This window comes from Vitis riparia, chromosome 4 (assembly GCF_004353265.1).
Source record: "Vitis riparia cultivar Riparia Gloire de Montpellier isolate 1030 chromosome 4, EGFV_Vit.rip_1.0, whole genome shotgun sequence".
Classification (NCBI taxonomy): Eukaryota; Viridiplantae; Streptophyta; class Magnoliopsida; order Vitales; family Vitaceae; genus Vitis; species Vitis riparia.
Genome location: NC_048434.1, coordinates 1,760,701 through 1,788,664, shown reverse-complemented (window position 1 = coordinate 1,788,664; position 27,964 = coordinate 1,760,701). Strand labels below are relative to the sequence as shown.

At 34.5% G+C, this 27,964-nt stretch overlaps 1 protein-coding gene across 1 annotated transcript; it reads right to left on the bottom strand.

Moving 5' to 3' along the window:
* Positions 1-33: 33 nt before the first annotated feature.
* Positions 34-27,534, bottom strand: LOC117913070 (myosin-15). The gene is made up of 39 exons (XM_034827974.1): positions 27,414-27,534; positions 27,159-27,287; positions 25,890-26,036; positions 25,444-25,589; positions 25,196-25,352; positions 24,729-24,787; positions 24,471-24,627; positions 21,925-22,074; positions 21,680-21,816; positions 20,248-20,394; positions 20,047-20,148; positions 17,769-17,826; positions 17,582-17,683; positions 17,315-17,352; positions 17,092-17,218; positions 16,824-16,997; positions 15,906-16,037; positions 14,344-14,453; positions 13,505-13,565; positions 13,150-13,327; positions 11,672-11,877; positions 11,385-11,504; positions 10,995-11,093; positions 9,685-9,906; positions 8,532-8,671; positions 8,108-8,219; positions 7,906-7,956; positions 7,737-7,826; positions 7,371-7,541; positions 6,977-7,129; positions 6,078-6,254; positions 4,630-4,767; positions 2,321-2,391; positions 2,128-2,227; positions 1,984-2,040; positions 1,843-1,899; positions 1,630-1,710; positions 1,462-1,544; positions 34-686 (listed from the first exon to the last, which is right to left on the bottom strand). The coding sequence occupies exons 1-39, from the start codon at positions 27,417-27,419 to the stop codon at positions 563-565; spliced, it is 4,569 nt and encodes a 1,522-aa protein (XP_034683865.1). The 5' UTR covers positions 27,420-27,534; the 3' UTR covers positions 34-562.
* Positions 27,535-27,964: the final 430 nt, after the last annotated feature.

Here is a 27,964-nt window from a genome sequence, read left to right as displayed (position 1 = left end):
ACCCACAACCAAAACATGGGAAAACTGGATCGATAGATTCTACGTGGAAAAATAGTAATTTTACTACCAATGAATGAAATTCTTTGTTGTCCAAGTCAATTTACACAATAGGAAAAAGGTAGAAGATAAGTGGAATACAACACGGATGCCTTTTCCTATAACATTGGATCATGTACATAGCTTAAAAGGGTGGGGCTTCATAAAAGTTAAAGGAGGGGAAAAAAAAAAGAAAAGAAAAGAAAAAGAGGCAGCTTTTAAGTAGAGGAGACTCTAATTCATCCCCCCAAATAATCATCATCCACTACTGCATAACCCTACATGTAATTTGAGGATGTATAACTCCCTAGTAATTAATCCATGAAACTACATTAGGAATCTATGATCAAGAACAGAGGCAATTCCCAATCATTTTCTGATGACTGACTACTAACAATCCTCTCTCGAGCATACAGAGATGATGATTTTTTATGTCCAAAGAGCTGGCCTCTCCAGACACGGACATATGTCCAAATTATGCAAAACTTCCGAGTGGCAGTTCTTTGGGAAATATCTACCGGTTTATTTACTTGGGATGGAGGATCAGAAACTGCACAGATGGATGTTCAGATAAGAATGGTGGCAGCTCGACATCTGAAGGATCCATTGCTGGGATTGCCATGTATATGTCTTCAGTAGAAAATGGAATGCTGCAACAGAGATTAATATTTGAGAGACTTTCTAACAGGCAGAAAAAATAAATATCTTGAGAGGGCTCCCTAGTAACCAGCAAATTACACTGATCAACATGATCTATTTTAGGCTCATTTAAATTTTTGGTGGCATGAAGTTTTTAAATTTAATATATGTGACTATCAAAATAACACATGCAGCAATAAGCCTCAGCTGAAGATATAAAAAAAATATGATAGATTGCATTTCTAATTAGTTTTACTTATTGATTATCGTATGCCAAAAAAAAAAAATTCCTCTGTGTGAGTAGGAAATCATATGATTCCATGACTGGAGGAGCCATTGAGTTCCTACTATTAATTTCAAAATCTGAAGGGATGATAGTGAAATTAATTCCCAATCCAGAAGGAACTTCAGAAAGCTGCTGGACTGAGTCCACAATCCTACTATTGTTCTGTTGATGAACTATTTTAAATGGTCTGACTAGCAACAAAATTTAGTGTGTTTTTCAATTACTTGACCTGAAAACTGAAAAACACATTATTTTTCGCTTGAACCTCAAATGCATTTAGAATAGTCTAACCAACAAGAAGATTTAAAAACTGGACAGCTTAATATCAGCTGACAGAATTTGTAGATTCCCCAAACAGCCCTAGTAAATTAAGCATATCAATTTAACAAGGGAGGTTCAATAAAGATCTTTTTAGTGATTACTATTCAGAAACATGTTTATACACTTCGAAAAAACTTAGCTATTCTTAACAAATAATTTGATAGAGACAAGCAGCTTACCTCAGATCATCATCCAACAAGAATGAATTTGATGTTAGATTCTGATTGTCCTTATTCAACATCTCCCTCATCTGAGCAACCACCTGTTAACCAAAATTTTCAGGACATATAGAACATCACAACACCCTCTTTTACCAAGTAGTCAAAGAAACCAAAAATGAAACTTACCTCATTTGAGACACTCTGAGTGCCATATTTATCATCCCAATACATAGTACTAATTCGGTATATTTGTCTAACGGTCAATGCCTGCCCAAAGGATTGAGTTACCAAGAGGATGAGTTCCAAAATTGGCCTTCATGAAGTAAATGATGAAGAGAGAGAGACAGAGAGCTAGTAACTAGGTAATTTCAAATTTGAGCAAATTTGAAAAGAATATACCGGACAAAGATCCTGCATGATCTCTTCCAAAGATTTTTTCCTCTTCTGATGTATCACCTAAACAATATGCATAATATATAAGTATAAGAGATTAAGGTTTGAAGTTTTAAAGATCCCAATCACCAAGTTTATGGCTCATACCAGAAACCCAACAGCTTGCCTAATATAGTTTAGCTCATGCCAGGATGTTCCTGCAAACTATACATAACAATGATTTAGACCCAGAAAGAAATAAAATCCAATTTGCATAGCAGTTGATTGCTAGCAAAGATACATCATATTTACCTCCTCTGTTACACTGGCTATCCATTTTTCTAGATCTGCTAGACCAGATTTCACATATTCTCCATTTGAAAATGTGCAACATTCACGTCTTAGTAGAAGACTGAGATAAAAATTTTCAGCTCAATACATAATCTACAAACCAATGAGTAGGGTCAAGAATACAATGAGAAGCTCCATAATCATGATTACATACCTATTGAATAGTGATATATTGATGAATGAGAAAACCTGAGTAATGAGCTTCCGGATGAAAAAGGAGGGTACCTACACATACATCATTTGCCCCAAAATGAGAAAAATGAACATAATAATCAATAGTTAATCAGAACATATTTTTAGATGAAAATAAGGAAATTTCGATATAATATCATAACAGTAACAATGATCCATCTGCAGCTGCCAGCAGGATCCAGATCCAATCCTCTTAGCTGGCCAACTTTTATACTAGCAAATCATCGGCTATTTTATCATCTAAATAAAATATATATGAATAATCATGCATTCAAACAGAAGTGGAACATGAAATACTTGTACCACAGACAGACCATCTTTGGAGTAGCATCATTAAAGTCCACAAAAGCATTAAAATGTATGCAGGCAAATGTCTTAAAATTTATCCTGAATCTTCAATCATAACATCTGGGTAGTAATTAGTAAAGTTGCATATGCACCCTAGTCAGCCCAGAATGTTGCTATTTTCTTTCACAAGTCCCAGCAAATCTTCTGATATCCTTGTTTGATAGGAACAACTAAAGAATAAGCATGTGGTTCACAGTGATTGAAAAAAAGATAATTAAATGGACAAGGAACAATGCCCAACAGCAGCAATAAAGTGATGGTTTATCCCTATCTTCAAAATAAAACAAATTCTCTCCACTCTTACCTGTTGGAGAAACTGAAAACTCTTGTAAGGAAACTGAACCATAAACAAACCAAAAAAAAAAAGCCCAAAAAAATATAGCAGGAAGAGTCATTAGCAAAGATTTCAACTAACACATCATGGTGTCATTCTTTCATTATTCTTTTTTTTTTTTTATATAGATAAGCACAAATATAGTAAGGGGCAAAAGGCCACAAAGCATACAGGGAGTATACATAGCAACCTAAAACAAGAACGCAAAAAACAAGCAACCTCACCAACCCTTAAGTGGCCGCTAGCCACTCCAAAAAGCCTAAGAGCGAAGAGGACTCCTCTCCAATGTACACCCTAGTCCAACTCCACAAATTACATACAAAAGAATTTTTGAGTTTCTGTATAACTAAAGAACCCCCCCTAAAAACTAATTTATTCATTTCCTTCCATACCGTCCAAAAAATACACAACGGGATAGAATTCCAGATCTTTTTCCTTTTTTTCCCCACAAAAGGGCCCCTCCAACTACATAACACCTTTTTAACTGACTCTGAGAACACCCACTGAACCCCAAAAAGGGCAAGGACGATCTCCCAGAGGACTCTTACCACTATATAGTGTAAAAGAATGTGATTTACATTTTCCTCTTCACAACCACACAAAAAACAGCGATTGGGGAGCTGTCACCCCCGTTTTTGAAGCCTATCCAAAGTAAGAATCTTCCCCCACGTGGCTTCCCAAGCAAAAAAAGCAACTTTGGTTGAGACCTTATCCACCCAAATGCATTTATTCGGGAAGGCGCAGGCATTGGGGACAACCAGCAGATTATAAGCATCCTTAACCCCAAAAAATGCCATGACCCCCTCCTTTCCAGAACACTGAGTCCTCTGAAGATATTCTGAAGTCCCTCAGCATATTAAGCAAGTCTCTTATCAAGTCAAGCTCCCAATCATTAAAATTTCTAGAAAATCTCAGATTCCAACCTCCTTGACCAAGGCTTGAGTCTCACACTTCATTGACTGTTGCATTCGTATGGACCGCCAAGGCAAATAACTAGGGGAAATTTTGGGACAGCGCCGTATTGCCACACCACTAATCAGTCCAGAATTTAACTCTAGTCCCCTTCCCCACCTTAAATTTTATGTTATCCCAGCACCAATTTGCCTCCATAATCTCCTTCCAAACCCCCACTCCAAACGTCCCGCGAGCTTCCTTAGTCCTCCTTCATTCTTTCATTATTCTTGTGAGACAAATATTCTTGTTTAAGTTTCTCCATTTACAAGGACTCCCTTTCTTGTTTTACTTTTGTATCTATGGCTCACAAATCAACTGTACATTTAACTTAAGAACATTCTCTAGACGTGATGAAGCATTTCTATGTCCCACTATTTAAATAAACAGGCTAATGGAGCACTTCTTAGCCATCACAGTAAGTTAGTTCATCATGCTAAGACATTTATGACAATTGGAGATACACCATAATTAGGCAACTGATGCTCTCCATCACTAGAGACATGATCTGGAGGTGGCATGTACACAAGATAACAGATACTGATAAAAGTTGGAACTCCATGATGAAAAACTACGTATTCTGAGATAATAATTAAATTCAATGAAACTGATAAGAGGAAAAATAATGTAGCACATACATGATTTCCCAGTAAACGATCCATAAGAGAATCCAAGAATTTGATGATGCTATCCCATTGACTACTTTGTGATTGCTGAGGAAGACCTCCAGGTGATCTAGCTGATTTTCCAGCATGTAGTCGAACGGTTTTTGGTGCCTTCAAAATTATTTAAAAATAAAATTATATTTAAAGTCCTAATTGCTGAAAAATTCTGTAATTAAAATGAGCAAACAGAACTAAGTGATTAAAAAATAATACTTGCACACAAGTAATACATCTAAATCTTAGATTTAGTACTAAGCCTCAAAGAGGTTAAACCTGTTAACAAGAGAATATTCCCATAAAACTTTTCAAGACACGAGAAAACAACAAAAAAAAAAAAACATATATCTAAATTCCTCCCTCTTACATGCATATTTTCTCTCTTGCAAACTACAATTTCTATGGTTTTGTAATTACTGTCTTTAAGGCCTAGGTTCCTGAGGAGCTAACTCCTGAAATAAAGGAAAATACACTCCCTTCCATGAGCTAATCAACTACCATCCAGAGAGTCTTAGCTGAAGGAACACTATGATAGAAGAGTGGAGGTTAATGTAAAAAAAATGACAAAAAGGCACCTTTGAGCTAAAATCTAAGTGAGTCCCATAGGTATTTTACAGTGAGAGCACATTGGAATGCATTCAATCTCTATGAGAGATGAACATAGTATATTTATATGCTCAAAACCATTTATAAATGAATGAGAAATTAAAGCTCAAAATGACCTATTTGATCATAGGAAAAAAATTTTGAAAAAAGAGAAATAAAGAAAAGGCAATCCCATATCAGAAGTTTTCTAGCTGGAAGATGGTTTTACCAACAGTTAGTTGACTTATAAGCAAATTTGGGCTTGGTCTTGGGCCCACATATGTGCAGCCCAACGATAAAGCTAGTCACCAGCATGAGAGGGTATGTATTCAGACACCCCTTCATGTCTTGAGACAAAACTGCCCATCTACCCCTCCCCCCAGCATTTGTAATCTACAGATTCAAGGGCTCACATTGAATCCCCATGGCATTGTTTTGAGACATAACCGTCTGAGTCCAAGATATCGTGTGGACACTATCCCCACAGCATTTGTAATCTACAGATTCCAAAACACTGGGTCCAAGACATCATGTGAGTCATTGTTCTTGTTCTACTATCACATGAGATAATCATTACTGTGAGCCCCAAGATATCTTGGGATTCATCGTTCTTATGCTACTTTCACAACCCATGGTTTGTGTGTTTTATTTTATTCATTTATTAAAAAATCCATATATTTTATTATTTGGACAACAGTTAACAATTTTAAAAAGAAAGAGGAAAAAATAACACAACTAGAAAATTGATGGTAGCCTCAATTGTTGTTGAATAGCAGTGTTCTGTCAAGCATTAATCCAGCCAAAAAAATGGAAGAAAGAAATCAAGAAAGCACCCCCACCTGAATGCATGAACCCAGTAGCGGTGATATTTCTTTCTTCAAATTATCACGAATTAAGCCAAAAATCTTCTCCACACAAGCCGTTAATTGTTGTTTGAATAGTATAGCAGGATACCTTGCTTCAACATGGGACATACTATCATCGAACCCAATATATTTGAAAGGAGATTTTAGACTCTGAGAAAGAAAACTGATGGAGATCAGATGACTGTCATACAAGATACAATCAAGTTCAAAAATAATGAAAACTACATGTAACATAATTGAACATACACAAGATTAAGAACGGAACACAACTTTTTAAAACAAGTTCAGAAAATTAAATTTAGCTCTACCCATCTATTTGAAATCAAATTTAGTATAAATATCATGAACTTGAGGAACAAAATAAATGAATAGACATGCAGAGATGTTGAACATTAAAAAGGTGTAGATCTAATAAGTACATTTTTTATTTTCAATAAAAGTAGTCAAATTCAGTATGAATATAAGAAAACCCAAGTTTATTTCAAAATAAATATAACATAGTCAGTTCCCAACAGAACAAATCATTAATAATTCTGTCTGAGTTCATGTTCAACTCATTCACAATCAAGATTCAATCCAAACCAGTCTAAATCATTTGCATAAATCAAATCTTAATATGGCTAACAGCCCCAATTTTCACATGGTTTTGTGACCTTTTTTTTTTCCACATATTACTGCTCCAAACTAGCTACATTTCATTATACTAGAAAAAAATTGCCTCTTCATATTTTTTTATGGGGGTCTCAACAGGCTGAATAGTCCATAAAAAAATAATACAAAATGTGTACAAAATAATAAAACAAGAATAGTCCATAAAAAAATAATACAACATATTCACTTATATAAAATTTGCATATAATTACACAACTCACTTGTGCAACCCTTCCTGTTATCCCAGAAGATCCACCAGAACGTTGAGAAATTGTAGTCAAGAAACCGTTTGATCGTAAATTCCTCTGCAGGAGGCATAGCAGCGCTGAGGCATTTGATAACCAATATGGCAATGCGATATTCTCATCCCCCACCTGAAGCAATTGTGATGGTGTAGTTTAAAAGTTTAAAATTCTGACAGATGATGTTATGCATGATGTATCCTATGCCTAATTAAGGAATCAAAACCTCCTAACGAGATATACTAAAAGCCAATCAAGAAAAAGAACAAAATTAGCTTAGCCTCAGAATTTAAAGTGAGCAATAGAAAAATCAATTGAAAAGCAAGAGTTAGCAGTACAATAAAACTATTTTATTATGGAACGAATAAATCACCTTTAGAACCTCATTAATTCCCTCAATTATATGATCAAAAATAGCCGTCCTCTCAGATTCAAAAGCACGCCAGTGAAGAAGACATTTATATATGATACATGCTGCCACAGGTTTGCCTTCTTTAAACCCCAAATCCGCTTTAATACAACTCGAAAGGAAGTCATGGTTCTCCTGTACAGCAATTTTAATTTCAGGCCCTAAAAATGCAAAATCTATGCAGCCATCAAAGTAACAAGAACAATTTTACCAGTCAGCACTTTCAGATAACCAAATTTTTTACTTACCAAGAAACCTACCACCAATTATTAATTACAGTTCCAAAATCTAAATTGAAACTTTTATAAGTAATAAGACGAGAGAAGATACCTGATGCCTTTCAATAGCAAACTTTGATCGGCGAGATTCAGATAAGGTATGTGAAAAAGGAACAATTAGTTTTGTAGGTGTGGGAGACTCCTGCAAAGAAAATAGTATACTCTTATATCATATAGATGTGCCATTATATTCAACAGTACTGATGGAAATCAAATCTTACAAATATAGGCTTCCGGTCAGACTGAGCAAGGGCAAGAGGACCAGTGTACTTCTGTTTCATAAGAAAATAAGAGGTCAACACATAACATCCAAGTCAATAAAAATGTATTCTGACATGCAACTAGTAACTGAACACTGATTAATCAAGTATCTAATAGATAAAACATGCCAAAAAGAATTATGTATGCATGTTTGAGATTTACTTCTGAAAATGACTTGACAAATCCAGGGTGGTTGCTCTTTGGAGAAGGGGTCAATGCTTTTTGTCGCAGTACATGATTCTCATCCTCTAAACTTGAGAGCTTCTCCTCCAAACTGTAATCAGAAAATGACTATAAGAACGCTCAATTTTAAGATGAAAAAACAGGATCAAAAATTGAATAACATATTTGAAATAGAATAACTAGGTCAAAACATCATTATCAATAAACAGTTATCAGTGCAATGAGATGAACACCGCACAATAACCTTCCAAAATTTTACATGGAAGGTAATTATAACAGAATGCCGATCCCAAAACCAGAGAACACAAAAACCAAGAGAAATCATCAAATGCAAGTACTATTTCTTTCAAGCGGAAAATTTTGCAAGCTATAAAAATGAAACTTTTAACAGGCAAAACAAAACCTCTGCAAATTCTGCTGAAACTGCAAACACTTTTGCTCAACTTCGTGCAACTTTTCCAAGGTATCCTTTCTATCTTTCTGACCCTTGATAAGCTCAAACTCCAATTCTGAGTTCTTCTTTTCCAAGCTCTCTAAAGAACTCTGCAGAGAAAATAAACAACCAATTAAGATGGAGAAAATTTCCTCTAGGTCAAAGAATAACAAAAAAGTGAGTTCCATAATGTTTTGTGAATTCAACCATATTGTAAAAAGCATGTCATATCACTTGATATTGTAGAAAATTTAAAAAGATCAATGATTTTCATAACATTTGAATCAGGTTCTTTCTTAATGAAACTAGGTTCCCAAGGTTGTGTTGACCATGGTTGTCAAAAACTTATGATACACAATTCATGATTTTTTACAAAAAACAATACATATCACAATCCATACCATATCTTATGATTTATATATATATATATCCTTACAATGAATATTGAAGAATTTTCATTTGAATGATTTGAATTTTAATATTAAAAATGATGGTAACGAATGAATAAAAACTCTTACTTAATACACAGTTTTCTTGTGTAGGTGGGGATCCAGTATTTTATGAATCATTATGTAAGGAATTACAAAAGAAATTCTTTCAACAAAGATGTGAATTAGGAAGGATTAGTCGACCGGAGACTGTTTTGTGAATAGAAAGCATTCAAACTTTGAAGGTGACATATAAAGACATATCTATCAACAATACATATAGAGTACATATGCTTAGTAAAATTTAAAACTAAAAATAATACCTAAAAATTTACAAAGTTTGCTTTGTAAATTTTGCGATGAATTTACACATTAAACTCGTATTCTGTTAAATTGAACTCTTCAAAACTCAAGTATTCAATGCTTTCACATGGCATGATATAATTTAAAATCTTCAAATCCTACTATCTTTCATGAAATAGGTTATATATTATTCTATGTTTCATGCTTCGAATATGCATGCACATATAAGCATATTTTTTCTAAATTTTTTCCTAATAAAAAACTCGCGATACACAATACGTTTTAATAGTTAACAACTATGGGGCCAACTATAATGGTTGAAAGTATCAAAATTTTATCAACCTCAAAGCAATGTAAGCAGATAAAAAGTAACCAATTTAATACATGCTCACCTTTAAAAATGCATTTTCCTTTCTTAATTCTGTCATTCCAACGAGTTCTCTTTCCAAAGCAGATTTCTCCTTAAATGATAAATCTAACTGATTTTGCAGCACTGCATTCTTGTTACATTCGTTAACTGTCACCAATTTAGCTGCATCTAACTCAAGGTTCAAAGTTCCCAATGCTTTTTTAAGTTTTGAAATTTCTACCGACTTAGCCTCTTCATTAGACACCTGCATTCCACAATGGAGCAACCAAAAGTTAACATCCATGTAGCTATATGAGTAATGAGTATAACAATGAAATGAATGAATACATGAAACAACCTAGACATACCTATCAAAGGAAATATGACATAATCTAGTCATGAGATACATAACAAATTGCAAGAAAAAACATGCAGCAAGCAAAAAGAGAAGACAACTAGTTCTGTTGATTAACAAACAAAAATCCCACCACGTCCCAGATACAAACATAGACACCCAAATACCCACACACACCTGCAGACAGATATATAGAAACCAACAAAGATCTTCAACTGTTGTTAAACAAAATAAAGATGCATAAGCAACTTTACCACATTGCAGATACAAGGCAATCACAGTGAATTTTATTTCAATGCTTGACGAGGGTTTGATGTGGGAAAGTCTTTTAAAGTTTATTCAAGGAGAAAAGGGAAGGCATAAATAAACTTTAAGTAGGATTAATATTGGTTAAAATTAAATTAGAATTAGTATTAATTTGAATTAAATTATTTGTTAGTCAAATTAGAATTAGCTAGTTAGGCTATAATATAATTAGAATTAGAGTCATAATAGATTATTAGAATCCTAATAGACTTTGGATTTCTTAGAGAAGCCTATAAATAAGGCTAATTGATGTAAATTAAAGCAATGAATTGATTAATATTAATAATATTATGTTTTTTCATTGCAAGTGTCGTAATCCTCAATGATGAGATTCCATTGATTTTCTTCTAGGTGAGACTCCTAGAAAGCCTTAGTGAGACTCTAAGGTTTCCATCTTTTTTGTCGTTTCTTCTTTCTCTCTATTTGTTTATTTTATTTTTTGTCTACCAAAACTTTATTCCTCGTTCCTCTCCTTACACCCCAAAAATAAAAACCCTAGTCCACCTACTTTGAGTATAGGCAACCATCCTAAGGTTGTCCTACATCAAGATTACTTACAGATATACTAATGAATTTTTCTTTCTTGAAGAATGAATGCAGGGACAACCAAGAAAATGAGTTAAAACACTTGATTAAAATTTTTTCAGCAATATAAATTAATCAAAACAAGACTGCTAAATGAAAAACCATACCCGTAATCTTTTTTCTAGTTGCAAACGCCAAGTGAGATCTTCCAACTGCTTCTCAAGTTTATTCTTTGCCAAGCGCAAGAAGCCTGCTTCATTTGCCTCCTGCAAAAGATAAAATTTTATATAATAATAAATCAAAGAAAACATAAAAATTTTAGAAAAATTAGAAATTAATTAATTAAATAACAGTGATACTTAATCTTATAAATGAGAAGAACTAAAAATCTGTAAATGGACGCAAACTTCACATTAATTAATAATAAACGAAACAAATCAAGTCATTAGAACACTGACTTTGTAAAAGCAACTAAATCAATCCACGTCCAATCATTTCTTATTACTTCCTGCTTTGGATGCAACTGGAAAATATAAGCAAGCAATGTTTCTTCTTACTTGTTTAAGCTTCCGGAGCTCTCTTTTTGCCAGTTTTTGCCTCCATCGGCATTGGATTGCTATAATCGAACCTTGACGATTGCGGAAAATTGATCGAACCTTGCACATCCTCCATTGAGCCTACAAGATTTTATTAAATGTCAATGGGTGATACAAGTCAAACATTGTATACAGAGAATCACAACTCAATGACTCCTAATCCAATCAATATGAATAAAAAATACCCACATTATCCACATGTTTCAAGTAATTCACAAAAAATATTTGGCATACCCAAACAATTTTACCTGAATTCGAGTGGCAGCTCTATGCTTCTTTTGGTACAAAAATCTTTGACGAATTGAGAAACCACGGATGCTAGACTGTAAAAGAACAGAAGCAGAATAGAGCTGCATATAAGCATTCCTCAGTAGCCATCTGCGAACATATTTTTGTAATAAAAGAGCCGCTGCAGCCTGTCGTTTTGCTGCATAGATATTCCGAGCATGACATCCTGCACAAAATATTTTCTAGTTGAGGTTGGGTTTGTAATGGTATGGGTGATAACTGATAAGATGTTCAAACATGAAAAGTGATGACACTACGGAGGCATAAAAGCAAGGGAAGATTTGAGGGTAGCACTTTTTGATTGTTGCTGGTGCAGGCAATATGGTACAGACAGATGGTGACTCGATAGCAGTGGTGCATATCATTAGTATAACAGAAGTGTTTATTAAGAAGTTCAAGGAATAAAGAAAAATTCTTCTCCATAGAGGATGTTAATAACTACAGTTCATGAAAAACCAATATTTTCAGAACCGGACCGGTGATCGAACCGGAAAAGTTACCGGTTCACGGTTCACTGGTCGGACCGGCGGTCGAACCGGTGACGTCATAAATATAATATATATATATATATATATATATATATATATTATTAAAATTAAAAATAATTATAAAAATTTTAAAATATATATGAATAAATTAAAATCAATAATATTTATCAAATTAAATTATATTAATATTTTTAATTTTATTAAATGATATATGTAAAATATTTAAATGTGAATATATTAAAAATAAAAATTTAAACTAATTTTATAATTTTTAAAAATATTTTATTATTTTTATTTAATAATATAAAAAAATTTTAAATCCCAATATATATTATTTTGTTTGGCATGTTACATAGCTGAAGGGTGTAGCCGAGTGGTGTCCTAGGATAGCCATAGAATTTGGGGTCCAAGTTCAAATCCTCTTGGAGGGATTTGTTATTTTTTTTTCATTCATTAGGTTGGTTGGCAATCCCACATCGGATTGTAAGAGGAATGAGGGTGCAAAGGATGCCTATAAAAGGCATCCTCTTGGAGGGCCAAGGTATTATCTCATCTGGTGGTTGGGCTCAAGAATCGGCCCACAATGTGGTTGGGTGGGGTGTGGGCTTTGTCATTATTAGACAAGGCCCAGCATGGTTTTGCCCAAAGTATTTTAATTTTTATACAAGGGAGCCTGGTTTAAATTGAACTGTTCGGTTCGATTGGAACCGTCCGGTTCCACCGGGTCACTGGTCCGACCGCCGGTTTAGGCGGTTCGTTACCGGTTTAATCTTCAAACGGTTTGATAGGGTGAACCGAACCGGAGATGTGACCGGTCGACGGTTGAACCGGTTGGTCCGGTCCGGTTTTTAAAACATTGTGAAAAACAGAAAACACTAATCTAAAATTTCAAAAAGCCAGGCAAAATAGTTCTACAATTTCACATGCAGATTATGGTATGTGAAAAGAACCTCTGCAGTATGCTTGGAGTGCAAATGCGGCTGCTCGAATTGAAACAAAATCCCTGTGTGCAATAAATGTTCTAAATCGACCCTGAATGTGTTTGGCTGCACTATCCAAAACCTCAGCCCGTCTGGAGTCTAAAACACCGATCTGCCCAGCTCTAAGAAACACTTTGGTCTTTCCCAACTGAAAGAAAAATGAGGGAACACAAATAAATTACAAGAAACTTATCAGCCAACACCAGCAAATTACAGAGCAAAAGAAAATTCACAAAAAAATATCTAAGCAACTGGACCAAACAAAACTACAACAAAACAAATCTAAAATAGCGAGAACCTAATTGCATAATTGGAGGAAGCATACTTGGAAATTCTCAAGCTTTAGCTTCAGCAGAATTTTCTCCGTCGTAGTTCTTTCGTCAAAACTGCAAAAATATAAATTAAGAGAAAAAAACTCCCAGAAGAGAAAAAAAAACCTGGGTGCAATTATAAATAAACACAGACAAATATATTTATTTAAAAATATACATATACACACAGACAGAAAAAAGGACCCTATTTATATGGAAGAGGAACTAAAACCATGAATTTAACCTTTTATTAATCCATCCAAACCTTGGAGTAATCAAGGGGAAAACAGAACCCCCCCCCCCATACATGCAATAGGAAAACACACGTGCCTCTAAAGGAGCATCACATCCTGTCAGACATCTGTTGTCCAACAACAACCTACCCCCCCCCCCCCCCCCCCAACAAAAAGAAGAAAAAGCCAGTTCCGTGTTCTTAAAAGATTAGGCGCGCAGCAGCACTATAAGCAAAGATTTTTACAAGCCAGACATGAAGAAAATGGAGGCCAAATGATAAACAGTGTGCATGTGCACACATCCAGAAAATGATGAGTAATCCCTAGTTAAAACAACTGGAATATTGATGAGTTTTCAAGCTTAAGTGGTCAACAAATTAAAATCATCTTAAGAGAAAGAGAGGTGAACAGAAAATGAAAAAAGAAAAAAACTAATATACCCCTGCCAGCAATTGAAAGAGATACAAAAAAGGTGTATTCTTCCAAACAAAGAATCATTATATTGATATAATGCATGAGAAGCATCACACAAATCAACTGCAAAATGCAAGCTAATAGAGTTTGCAAATCATTAATTGGAAAAATTCAAAATTAAGCACCAGAAAGGACCATTTACCCACCTTCCATCCATAAGCTCAGGAACCAATAGGCCAAAGCGATCCACAAACTCAGAATAATTCCTCCTAGTGGGATAGCCTGCCAGGCTTATTCGAACAGCCTCTAAAACACCCTGAATCAAACTACCACTTTAGTAAGTTACTCAATTGAAGTAGTATTAAGGGGTGTGGGAAGGAACTTAAGAAATATGGGGAGGGGGTAGGAGGGTGACTCAGAGAGAGAAAGTGCATGGGAGTGAGACTTCACAACAATCAGAACCAGGAATAAACATGCAAGGATGTGTAACATTAAAATGTATGCAAATAGTCAGTTAAATAGCCAAAATGCACTACCATATGGATCGTAAAATACAGTAGGATACCATTTCTTCCATGGGCATATAGGAGCAAACATAAGGTCAAACAAGCATTGAGAAATAAATTTTCATAAGAACTGATATTTTCATGATTTAAGTTGGAAGGAGAAGCAAAGGAAAGAGCGGAAATAAAAACAATAGTGTGATTAATAAAATTTTAATGAATGCTAGTCAGAATTCAGTAAAAAAAAAAAAAATCAAAACACATGAGTTTTGGCTCCTGTTATATGGAGAAGGGTATTCAAATTGAGAGTACATATGTAGTTAGTGTAAGATTTTCCTAATTCCCAAATCTTAGGATACAGTTAAATGACTAAATTATCAAAAATTGCAATTTGAGTTCACCTTTATCTTAGGTAAAAAGAAGTTGCTATGCAACATATCTTGTCAGACGTGACAATTAGCTCATCTAAAAACACGTAAGGGGACAAATTAAAAAGGTACCAAAATGAATTCTCAGTGAAACCATTATACACTCATATTGGGCACATGCCAAAGAGTTGCAGTGTCAGATACAAAATGTATATCCAAACCATGTCAATCACAGGCATTTTACATGTCTTGATTAACATAGATTGTGACTCCAACAGCTTAGGTTCATTATGAGAACATAGGTCGTGACTTGAACTGCTTCACATGACAATCACGCACATAACAGAACTACATAGATCCAACAATAACAGGAACTACAATACATACAATGGTATTGTAACAAACCCAAAACAAAAATGTTGGAAAACCTTAAATTCCAAACACATGTATGCATGTGTATGCATGCATGTACATATGCATGTGCATGTCAATATACATGAAACTTCTAACCATAATAAATATATAAGTTCATATGCTACTGTCCCCACAGCATAACTGATTTAAGATACCCTGATTCTCAAACTTTCAGTCAGACATTTTAAAACATCAATTATGACTCGAACCGCTTGACCTTACAATTATACTCAGTATGAAAATATAGGTGGGGACTGGAACAGCTTAATATGACAATCATGCATATGACAGAATCACGTGGATCCAACAATGACATGAACTACAACACTAATGACTGTACTGTTGACAGTCCAAAACAAAAACAAATATAGGAAGAAGCTTAAACACAAAATACATACGCTTCCAAATGCATGCACAAAAACACAAATTTGCATGTCAATATATATGAAACTTCCAGCTGTAAAGAGATACGGAAGTTCTAACCCCACAGCGTAACTGATGCAAGATACTCTGACTCTCAAATTTCTGAGGACGGTTCAAAGAGTTTGGCTTCACACAGCGAATATAATGAGGCTCTGTTGAGTTAAGGGTTTCCATGAGCGCTTGAAGTTGTTGCTACAAACAAAAGGGAAAAGATTAATAAATGTGCAGTAGATAGATACGAACAGCAAATGCACCAAGTTCATGCCACGATTAAAAGTTGTTATGTTCTAAAGGTTAAGATGGAGGAAAATATACATTAGCTATCAGAATATTGAAATAAAAATTTACAAATAAAAGAGCAACTAAAGTTCCTAGCCAATACCAACAAAGATGATCAAAGACCATCAAAACATGAATTGGAAGAATGAATATTGAAACAACCAAGAACAAGTAAAAAGTTCACCATTAAATGATTTGCGAAAAGCCTTTAAATAAAACTCTAGAACAAAGTTCATCTATTTAATCAACAAAGATTTGCAAGGTAGTGAATACATCACAGCCTTCCAACCAGAAACTACATTATGACAAGGATTAGTCATTAAACTCATACAGAAAATAACCAAAAGTAACCAAGAGAAGCATGTGACTCCATCATTCATCCTATGCTACAAATGGTTGCATAATTCATCCACCAAGTCAATAAATTGACCAAAATATCATTGCCAGCAACCAGACAAACCACCACTGCAGTTGAGATTTTATCGTATTATAACTCATTAGCAACTGATATTGGAGAAAGCTTATAAATAAAAATTCATCACAAAGAAAAAGAAAATAGAGTTCTGATATAAGAAAAAGTCATTATTTTATCTTTTTTCATCACTTCTCTCCTGTTTCCTCTTAATTATTTCTTGAGATGCAACTAATAGATTAGCTAATAAAGAGAAACAAAACCCATATAGAAATAGAAGCTCATACCTTGAATCTAGATCCCACAGAAGAAAACTTGTATGAAGATCTTGAAGATTCCTCAGGCATTGAAGGGAAAAGACCAGCAACAAAAGGGCATTTGGAAGAAGACAACAGATTGCAATGTTCCACCACCACATAATCACGGTTTTTATCTAGGAAGGTATCTGTTTGATAAGTGACCTACAGCAGAAGTATCGAGCAAGTCATAATAAATGGTCCCTGGATCCTAATATGATTCTATTCACAGTAACACTGTAATTGATATATGACATGCCTTGCCAGCATAGTGGGAAATGGTAAAATCTGTTTCCGAAAATTTTGCCTTCTCCAACCTTTGGTGAGTCTGTAAATTCTGAAACAGCTTGGTCGAAAATGTTTTGTGTGTTGATTTTGGAAACATGCTGCATAAATTAGAAAATCAGGATAAGGATAAACTACAAGAAAACAAATTCATAGAGCAACACGCACCAATTTATAGTGGAGAGCTTAAATTGTACCAAGCTTCATCCAAGAGGGCAATTATTCCAATAGGTTTCTGAAAATGCATATAAAATAGCATGAGACGATAGAATAACACTAAGCATGGAAAATCAGAAAATTAAAAAGGCGGAGCAGAAAACAATGTATGCATATTTTGGCTGCACAGTCCTATGTTTTTCTGTTTCCATATACAACAGCCCTAAACACATACAAGCACGTTAAAAAATTGATAGATATTTGTTGGGATAGAGCAAAAACACTGGAGAGAAAAATCAAGTAAAAACCTTCTCAATCAGATCCAAAACATCTTGGTTGTCTATAAATTCAATGTAGCTCCAATTAATTTCTTCTTTGCTATACTCCTCTTGCTCCATCTTAAATACATGCTGCAAACAATAGAACAATGAATAAGACAGCATAGAATAATCACAATAAATGTATAATTTCAACACATCGAATACCATTGCACACCTCATTAAAATGTTGCTGAAGCTTTTCATTTGCAAAATTAATGCAAAATTGCTCAAAGCTGTGGAACAAAAATATTAATTAATCAATTGAGGAGTACAGAAACAATAAAACCAAACAAAGAGGTTCAAATTTGATATATCATATATAAGTATAGACACAAAACCACATATATGCAAATGCAATGAACCTGAAAAAATTAAGGTACAGACATCATGAGAACACAACAATATATTATACCTTTAATTATATTATATACAAAAATATAGAATTTTGATCAACTTAATCTAATTGATCATTGAGCCATTGCATATGAGAAGATGAAGCTCAACAGATATATTTTTTATGCAGAAACCCCACTAGCCCCATCTCACAAGGCTGGAAAAAACCATAAATACATGACCCTCCCCAGAGAACCATGCATTCTGTAAGCACAGGAGTGAAACCTGGGACCTCCTTTCTGTGAGCAACAGCATCTCCCATTAGAAGCTGGTGGAGAGAATAAAGCTCAACAAGTACAATGCATACAATCATATCATACTATACACCACAACATATACTCATTTTGTTTTATTTTTTCCCCCTTTACAGTATATTCTTTTCTATCTAATAAAATGTTGATCGCAGGTTTAATCCTGATCAGCTGCACAATCTGTCAAGTAAAAGATTATTTCAAAACTTTGGGCACATCTTAGAAGTATCTAACAAGTGCCAATGCATGTCAAAGAAGCATTATGTCCAACAAAGTCCCATCACTGACATAGCTTCCCTTTAAAAATGTCCCTGGTAGAGTGGTACATGGATAGGGGATGCATAAATGTTCCCCTTCACTAAATTAAAGGTTTCTATATCTATTTCATTTGCCTTGGATAGAGATGTAAAACTTGTTTATTTTATGTCTGGTTAAAAGGAGATGTGAGGCCTGTTGCCATCAAAGAACCTAGAAAGTGCCAGTCCAATCTTTGATGGTGTTTTTAGTGTGCAATGCTGTTTTTAGATAGAATCTAATTGTAGATCATTCAGTGCCTGCTTAGAAATCTTTTCAAAAAGATTTCTCAAAAATCAATTTCTGAAAGCTGTTCTTAAAAATAGTTCGCAATTGCTTTCAAGAATAGAACTCTATTTGAGAACCAAAATATGGAAAACAGTGTTCCCAGCTTATTCTACTTCTCCATGAAGGCACCATGCTCTTATGTACAATGCAAAAATGCACAAAGTATTTTCCATATTTTCAGATGTTTCTTGAAACACTCTACAAAAAACACCTGGAAACACCACAAATTTATTCCTAAAAACAACCTGCTTTCAAAAAAATATTTTCAAAAAAGTAGTTTCAGACAATTTTACCAAAAAAAATTTTTAGTGAGAAAACTGTTTTTAAAAACAGATTTTAAACAGACCATAATTTCTAAGATGTTGATTATCAACAAATCTTGCTATGTAAACCAAATATAAAATCCATCACCTTTTGCTTATTGGGTTTTTTTCTTGGCCATTTAGGAAAAATACTTTAGAAGACTTGGGTCTGTCTTGGATGATGTCTCTCTCTGCAGAAAAAACTTCCACAAGGTTTCTGATGCCAGTGACCAAATTATGGAGAGTTACTATCCTTGTGATGCAATGGGCCATTTTGAAAGAAATAAATAGGAAGGTTTGATGGCGTTGAGTAAGATTCGAGGATATTGACAGAGGACCATCTCATTTGTGATCTTTGCTGCTTCCATGTAGATCACTATAAAGGAATTCATTAGCAAGATGTTTGCAGACCTCCCTGTCTTAAATGCAATTATCTTCTAGTTGCCATCTTGCTGTTACAATAGAACGGTCTGTCTCTTTTTTCAAATAAAATGAGCTGTGCCCTTTAAAGAAAAAGTCAAGCTATACAGAAAATTACCCAGAAATTTCATTAACTGGCAAAAATAAACAGGCCAATGTTAAGAAGAATCAGTCATACAGAACATAAACACCGACTACAAGATAATATATATATATATATATATATATATATATATATATATATATACACACACATACATACATACATGTATATATGTGTGTGTGTGTGTGCGCGCGTGCGCACGCATGTGTGTTCAAGAAGAGTCATGCTATTGAAACTGTAACATAGAGGTAATAAACCTTTTGAACATCTCAGGCAACTTCACTACACATCCAAGAGACATTTAAAATCATCATTATTCACAAGATCACTATTTGAACCCCATGACATTATGAGAAATCTTGATAAAAACACAACTCAAAACCATTAGGATAAAAAACTAACCTATTATGCTTAAAGCACTCAAAACCATAGATGTCCAAAACTCCAATTTGCACCCGGGAATTCAGATCTTGCCCAACAGACCTGTTGACCTTCTCAACAAGCCTGAAATAATACTAAAACCAAATAAATTATATTGTCATAAGAAGTCTTTGCATCAAAAGATCAAAACCTTTATTGACAATGCATCAGCTATAAGCATACCAATCAAACAGCTTAGCATAAACAGTCTTTGCCAAAGCATCCCGACTAGCAACAGCAGCATTACAGTCAAGAGCTTTAATAATATCCCCTTCACGGGTTTGGATTGTACGTGTACAAAGAGTTGCACGCAGAAGGTTGACATCGCACCTGAGCAAAGAAGCAATTCAGTCAATGAGATTATCAAAAGAAGCCAATCTCTAATAAACTATGACCAATAACTGTGGCGCCGATGAGGGAACAAGCTAAAGCCCAGCATCCAACTCAGCTATGCTCAGCTTGTTCACATCCCAGTAGTAACACCAATTGATCTGTACTCCATATTCCAATTTATGGATGCATTTGTTACTCCAGCATCTCAAGCTAAATAAAGCACATCAAATCATTCATGATATGGTAGAAATACAGCATTCTAATATCTTTCATCAACAAAATTATACATTGTCCTTATTTCTTACTTTATTCTATAGCTAGGAAATTGTACCAGGACACACATGAGAGATTAATCTCAACAGAAAAAAATTAAGTAACTGCAAAGGTGAACAGGAATTAAATTTTATGCATATTGAGGTTTCTAGAAGATAAAAACATCATGTTAAATGGATGAAAAAGGAAACAAAACTTAAATTTATGTACATTGAGGATTCTCAAAGATAAAAAAATAATGTTAATTATTTGATTTTAGCATTTCCTTGATGTCAATATCAGTACAAGCACAAACTGGTAGTGATATGACAACAAAACATTAGTATAAACTCAACCTAACAAAACCTTAGATCCCTGATATCTGAGTCAAAATATGGATCCCTTTTAACCATTCAGCTCTATCTAGGGAGCTATACAATCAAGTCATGGGTCGTCATGTCTTTTAACACAATCACAGGATGTTCTTTTTAGCACTCCTATTGCCCAAAAGATGAAGACGGTGATGTCACTGACAGTGGGGATGTTGATGGTACATAACACGGACTAGTCCTTATGCTAGCTTAACCACTTGTAAAACAGTACTGAATATACAATATCCAACTAATATGTAGTTGTCTTAATAGACCAACATGGTATCACATCTAGCAAAAGTTGAATCACATTAGAAATTTATTTTTCAAAAGATATGTTATCATTTCAATGTAAATCTCTATGTTTTATTGTTACCCTATGATATTTTTTATAAGTAGAGTTTGCAAGTACAGTAGCAGCAGCCACCAAGCTGTACTGCAGATATCAACTACCATATCTGCCCACCTATATTGAGAACAAACCTTCCTACAAAAATCCATAAACCTTGACAAACAGTTGAAGGAGCTGTACTTTCAAATTAAAGACAAACCAAGCCCAAGGGAGAAAAAAGACACAACTTTGCCTGGTCAGGTTAATTCAAACAAGAAAGATTAATTCAAAAAGAACAAAAGCCAAGCTATCTCATTAAGTCACCTACATAAAAAGATCAGCAGCCATCTGAATGTGAAAGTTAGATTTCTGGTCCTTTAAAACAGATGAGTCGTGCTCTTTGCCAGGAGAAAATTCAACGTTTCCCAGATGTAGAATAGCAGCCAAAGTTCGAAATATGGCTTCCTAAAGACAGGATGAAAAGGCATCAAAATAAGTAAAAGAATATCCCTAAAGAATATCAGAGTAACATCTGAGGGAAAAAAGTAACATGTACAGAAGAACTTTTTGAACCTGATCATCATGACTTATACCAACAATCCCCATTGCCCTCCTTGTCTTCATGTATTCCTCACCATTGCTCACTCCTTCTAATTCATAGGATTTGCTTTGATTTAAATAGTGAAAGTTATCTGGATTGCCCAGCTTATACTTCTCAGCATCCTTCACAGATGAAGACATAATGAAAGGAAACATCCATAAGCTTGAAATGTCCATGAAAGATGATAAAAGAACTAAAACTAAGAAGATCATCTATTCTAGAAAATTTTGAACACTACAATACATTCATAGGGAAAAAAGATTAGAAATTGAATAGACAAAATTGTAGTCAGCCTCAAAAGTTATCTGAAAATCTATGCCCTGAATAATTAAGCAACGCATAAAATGACTGCTCCTTTAAGAAAGCTGAAATTTTTATAACACAAAAGCATCTATGGAAATAATACCTCACCTAGAGCCCAACTCCCTGAAGCATATATATTCCATTTTCTTATTTTCAAATACATAAAGAAAACCATTCTGCTGGTACAAAACAAAATATTAAGGCTGAGTAAATTTACTATTCACTTTTGTAATAAATAATATAAACTTAAAAGTCGAAGAATAAGCTTCTTCTCTTCTACCAATAAAAAAGCAACAATATTTTGGAAGAGAAATTTTATCAAATTAAAATTATCTAAAAAATACAATGCTAGAATTATCAAACTTTTCAGTGCATCGTTTCAGAATTTAACTCCAGAAGACAACAAAGCTTGAGAGAAAATATGTCATTTTAGCAACAATGGATTAACAGCCATGGCAAACCAGATTTCTTTATTATCTGGATCTCGTATGCATGACACCTTAGCACATCAAGGTAATATTATAAGATACCTTAAACACTGTTCAATAAGAAAACCTAATACAATCCACAGCAAGCACCTACCAAGCAGCACAGGGTAACTATTTTATGGCAAAATGTTTATCTTATAGGCCAAAGGAAAGGGAAGGGTGCATAGAAGAACCACAAACAGAAGTGAGAGCATAAGAAGGGAATAGTATCTCAATCTCTACGTACTTTAGTTTCTTTTTCTAAATCATTTGTTGAGATTTCTTAGATATGAATACATTGGCCTTCCAAAGTATTTGAATATGTCATGATAGCTTTGCTGCATATGAACAGTTGTTCTTATGTGATGATGAGTTATTATTCAGGATATGGAATGATCTTAGTCATTATAGCTTTAGTTCTATGGAGATGACTAAGGGTGTGTTTACAATGCAATATTCCCAGAATTTAACCTCAATGGATGATAACTAGAAGATGAGTTAGTATGTCAGGAGCTATTTTTGAGCAGTCATAGACATTATTTCTAGTTATATTAGATATGAAGTATTGTGGTCCTCAGGGCCTTAGAGGAAGACACTTTGATATGAGTACACTGAGTTGATCCTGCCCTTGAGTTTTAATCCCAGATTCAGGATTGGTCCTACCCTTGGATTGTAGTCTCAAAAGACACAAGTTGATCCTATACTTCGGCATTCGAGTCCTAAAAGACAAGGTATGAGATTTTTCCTTAGGTTATAGTCCAAAAATAGTCTTACAGTGGTGTATTATCCGGGAGCATTGATAGATGGGATCTCCCTTGGTGGAGAACTTCATGTTGTTATATGTGAGAGAATTGATGAGGTAAAACAAAGATATGCAGACAAAAAGACACTAGATGAGGAAGATATTTGAACTTTACATGTGATACTGACTTTATATTAATTTTTCCATGTTGAGAATTTTTTTAGGCTTTTGCATTTATATCATGGTGTGATTAAGCTGTTTGAAGATGGGATGTAATTTATGTTTTACCCACTTGTAAATTTGAATTACCAATTGTGAACCATGGGCTTAGGATGTATACATTGCAATAAAACAAATTTTGACATGTATGATATGAAATACTGTTGTTCTTTATGATATGCTTAACAATTCCTGAATTTGGATCAGGTTTCATGTTCATTGGTCACCACAGCCCTAAATTTCACACAAATTAAGGTTGAACTCATAACCTTCTTTGCCTCAAATTTTAGACGCACTAGTTAAATTCATTATTTTAGCAGATTAATTTTGGCCCACTACCAAAGAGTTTAAGCTTTTAGGTCAATTACAAACTTAACTTGGTACCAGAGCCTTGTTTTACAAGACTTCATGAATACCGTCCTCACCACTTGTTTATTTTCCTTAATTTATTGAGTGCACAGGTAAGATCAGAGGAAGGTCATCCATGAGGCAAGGTGTTGGGGATTTATAGCCCAAATCAAATCAATTTGGTGTGGTTCTTGATATACATTTTTGGCCCATCACCTAAAAGCTTGAGCTCTTTGGTTAAATTGGAAGCTTAACAGGGCCAAAGCACCCTGTACACCCACACTACGGGGAACATAAAAGTAAACAAAAGCAAGTGTGACACAAAAGAAAAACTGGTTATACAGAAGATAGGAAATATAATCATGAGAAATGTCAATGGGCAAAGTTATTAACACTTTTATACAAATTTATGTAACATTTTTATATATAGAAATATTACCCTTCCAGATGCACACAATTGATAAAAGCAGTGATAATTCCTTTCAGGATCTGTTATCTGAACTACACGGGACCGTTCAAGAAGGTAAGTTCTGATTGCAGCGCCAGATATTCTACCACTGGCATCAAACTGGATCTCAACAAATTTGCCAAAACGACTGCCGAAAACAAAATATAAAAATTAAGCAATATGAGAACAGCATGATAACCACAAATTTAGAAAATTTTGGCAGCATTCTGAAAAAAGCCTTGAACCCACCTTGAATTGTCATTTCTAACAGTTTTAGCATTACCAAATGCCTCCAAGAGCGGATTAGACTGTATCACACAGAAAATGAAATCAGCAACACACTTATAGCTGATACTGATCAAGAATCAAGATGAGGGGAACCCACAAAGCAAGTAAGAAAATAAATAATTTCAATGCATGACTCCAGGTTCATCACATGACCATGGTCCAATCCTCCCAAGTTGGAAGAGAACATGATCAACTGCCCCTAATCGAAACTATGGATCAAGTCTACTTGGCCCTTAATGCACAAAATTCACCCATCCAACTAACCGTATCTAGAATCTTATTGACAAACCGGTATAAGATAGATATATTCAACATGAAAATAACTTTTCCCTCCAACAAGAATAAGATATTCAAAGAATACATGCATTCTATTCAAATGAAAATGGTATGCTGCACAAAGCAATTAGCTTAACTCAAAGGAGCCTTACTTCTAGAACTTGCTGCTCAACTGTTCTGTCATCACCAGCAGCACGCCCACCAACATATGTAAGATACTGCATAATAAGCTTTGTTGTCTCGGTTTTCCCAGCCCCACTTTCACCACTGACAAGTATAGACTGGCTTCGAGCCTCGTTCATCATAGCTCTGGATTATGAAAACCAAACATAATCATACAAAATCATTTCATGAACAACCACTCTATATCATAGATCACTCAATTTCCAAACAAACTCACCTATATGATGCATCAGCCACTGCAAAAACATGAGGGCTTAGCACACCAAATTGAGCACCCTTATATTGCTCCATCATGTGCACATTGTAAAGATGAGGAAGCTTTGTGAATGGGTTAACAGCAATCAATATGCTTCCTGTGTATGTCTGTGAACAAAAGGAAAAAACAACTCACAAAAAAACCATGTTCAAATGCAAGGGAAATTATGAAATTAAGAAGTCCAATGAAATAATGTTTTCCACCTTTCAAATGAAAGTAATGCCTTTGATAATGTAAATGGCCACAGCATTAGAATTAAACTGAGTGGTGATTATGGACAATATTATATTTCCAATATTGTTCTAGACTTCGGCATAATGTCAAAGAGCCACTACATTTAAGCGTCACGTTACAACATATAATAACTACACTTACATAAAAGTCAGTTTTTTATCAGATACACTTACATAAATGTCATTGAGAGCATATCTTATCTCAAGGTTGTAAAGGACTCCAGGCTCATTAAGATATGTTAATTTTGTCATATCATCAACTCCACCATGGTCTTCTGCATCTGGATCCCTTGGGAGTAGCTTCTCATGAGATGTCCAAACCTACAAATTAAAACCAAAGTTTATATTTGCGAACATGAATAAAAATAAATAAAAAAACAAAGCAAAACAAAGCAGATAATGCTCAATTCAGAACTGAGAGAACATTGCAGAGAAAAAGAATAACTTAAATATCTCAATTTGGAACTAAAGTACACAACAACATCAAACCAATACTACAGCTATTTGCCTCAGTGCTTAGCATAGATACTCAGTAGGGAAACAGAAAAACATAAAACCCAAGATTCAGATTTTCATCTTCCTTTCTTCTCTTCAGACTCCTGGCACCCAAATGGATCACAATTGAATATAAAAACAAATTCTAAGTGAAGATCAATTCCTTCAAATCTTCTCAGGGAAAGATGGGCACTTGAACTTGTCTTCCAACAAAATCAGAGACTTGAAACAGTTATAACATTCAGAACCTCGAGTTTCTTTTCTTTTACAGCAATTTCTTCATTGGGGAAAAAGGAAATGCCATTGCCAGAGATGTTTTGTTACTTTTTCTGTTTCAACATGTCAGCAGCCACTAGGATGCTTCAAACTGCCTTGAAAACAACCAATGCAGCCTTCCACTAACAAAATTACCCTAATGCAGCTTCACATTTACTTAAGGCAGAATTCCAATTTTTGGAAATTCAATGAATATAAAACCTTTCTTCTACTCGGTTTTCATTTACAATCAAACAGCCATAATTCAAATTTTTTAACATAAAATAAAAATTGGAGATCAAATATATCTCCTACTTCTTGAGAAACATTAACTAACTACAACGTGTTTTTCCAACTACATCAACGGCTCCACAAAAAGTAATAAAAATTCAAAATCTTAATTCCTTTTTTCTCCTTCAACTCCGCCTAATGATAGTATTTTAACTTTCTTGAGTTGAGATCTTAAATTTTCTTAGGGAAAAAAGAAAGGAGAGAGAATCAAAATACTAGATTTCAATTTCTTTCATTTTAGTTAGTTTTCCCCACTACCAAACACAAACTACTCTGTTTTTTCCAAAAAAAAAAAAAAAACGAAAACGAAAGCGGCAAGAGTTCGAACTTGTTCTCAACCGATTACTCAGCGAACAAACAGGTTAAATTCGAATTCGAATTCAATAACACAAAACAGCTAACCTTCTTCCGAGAAGCAGTAACGACTTGGACTTGCTTGCCAACAAAATCGACGACTTCAGCTGCAACCCAAGCTAATTCCCTGTCTTCCACCCACACTTTGGAGCCCTTCCGGAGGCTCATCTTCGGTTCCTGAGAATGAAAATCAGCTGTACAATTGAAAACCCTAGAATCTTTTAAGAGAGAGAGTGTGAGAGATTTGAAATTGGGAAAACCCTAGAGAGAGGGACAAAATAGAAGAGAGAGAGATGGCCTCACGAGCATTTCTTGGGGGTTATTTTTCGACTTCCCGCCTTAGCAAAATGAAGTAGACGGCGAGATTTTGGGGTTATTTATATCGTATTCGACACGTCAACGGCTGCGATTTATTCAATCGCTTTCTTCAGAGCGCTGCCAACTTGTACAGTCTACACGCTCCCTCTTGTTGAATAAGCAACTCACCATCTGACGTGAACGATGGTGTTCATTATTTTTTGGTAGAAGAAAGTTTGTATGAGCTTTTCAGAACAAAATTTACATTATATCCGGCTGGCACCTTCCCATATAATTCTAAAAATATCTTTGAATATTAAAAGAAATGTTAAGATTTGCTCATGGCTCAACTGTCGTTTGAATGCTTTTATGGCACTTTTACCACTTAGATAAATGCATGCTTTACCATCCTTGTATATAGAAAATAAGATGGTGTAGTTATTTTGGGGTGATGACGTGGCAAGTGGTAATTAACGATAAAATATATCATATAAAGTAATGTACCAATTGATCTATCCACACAAGTCCGATCAATCATATCACTTCATATATATATT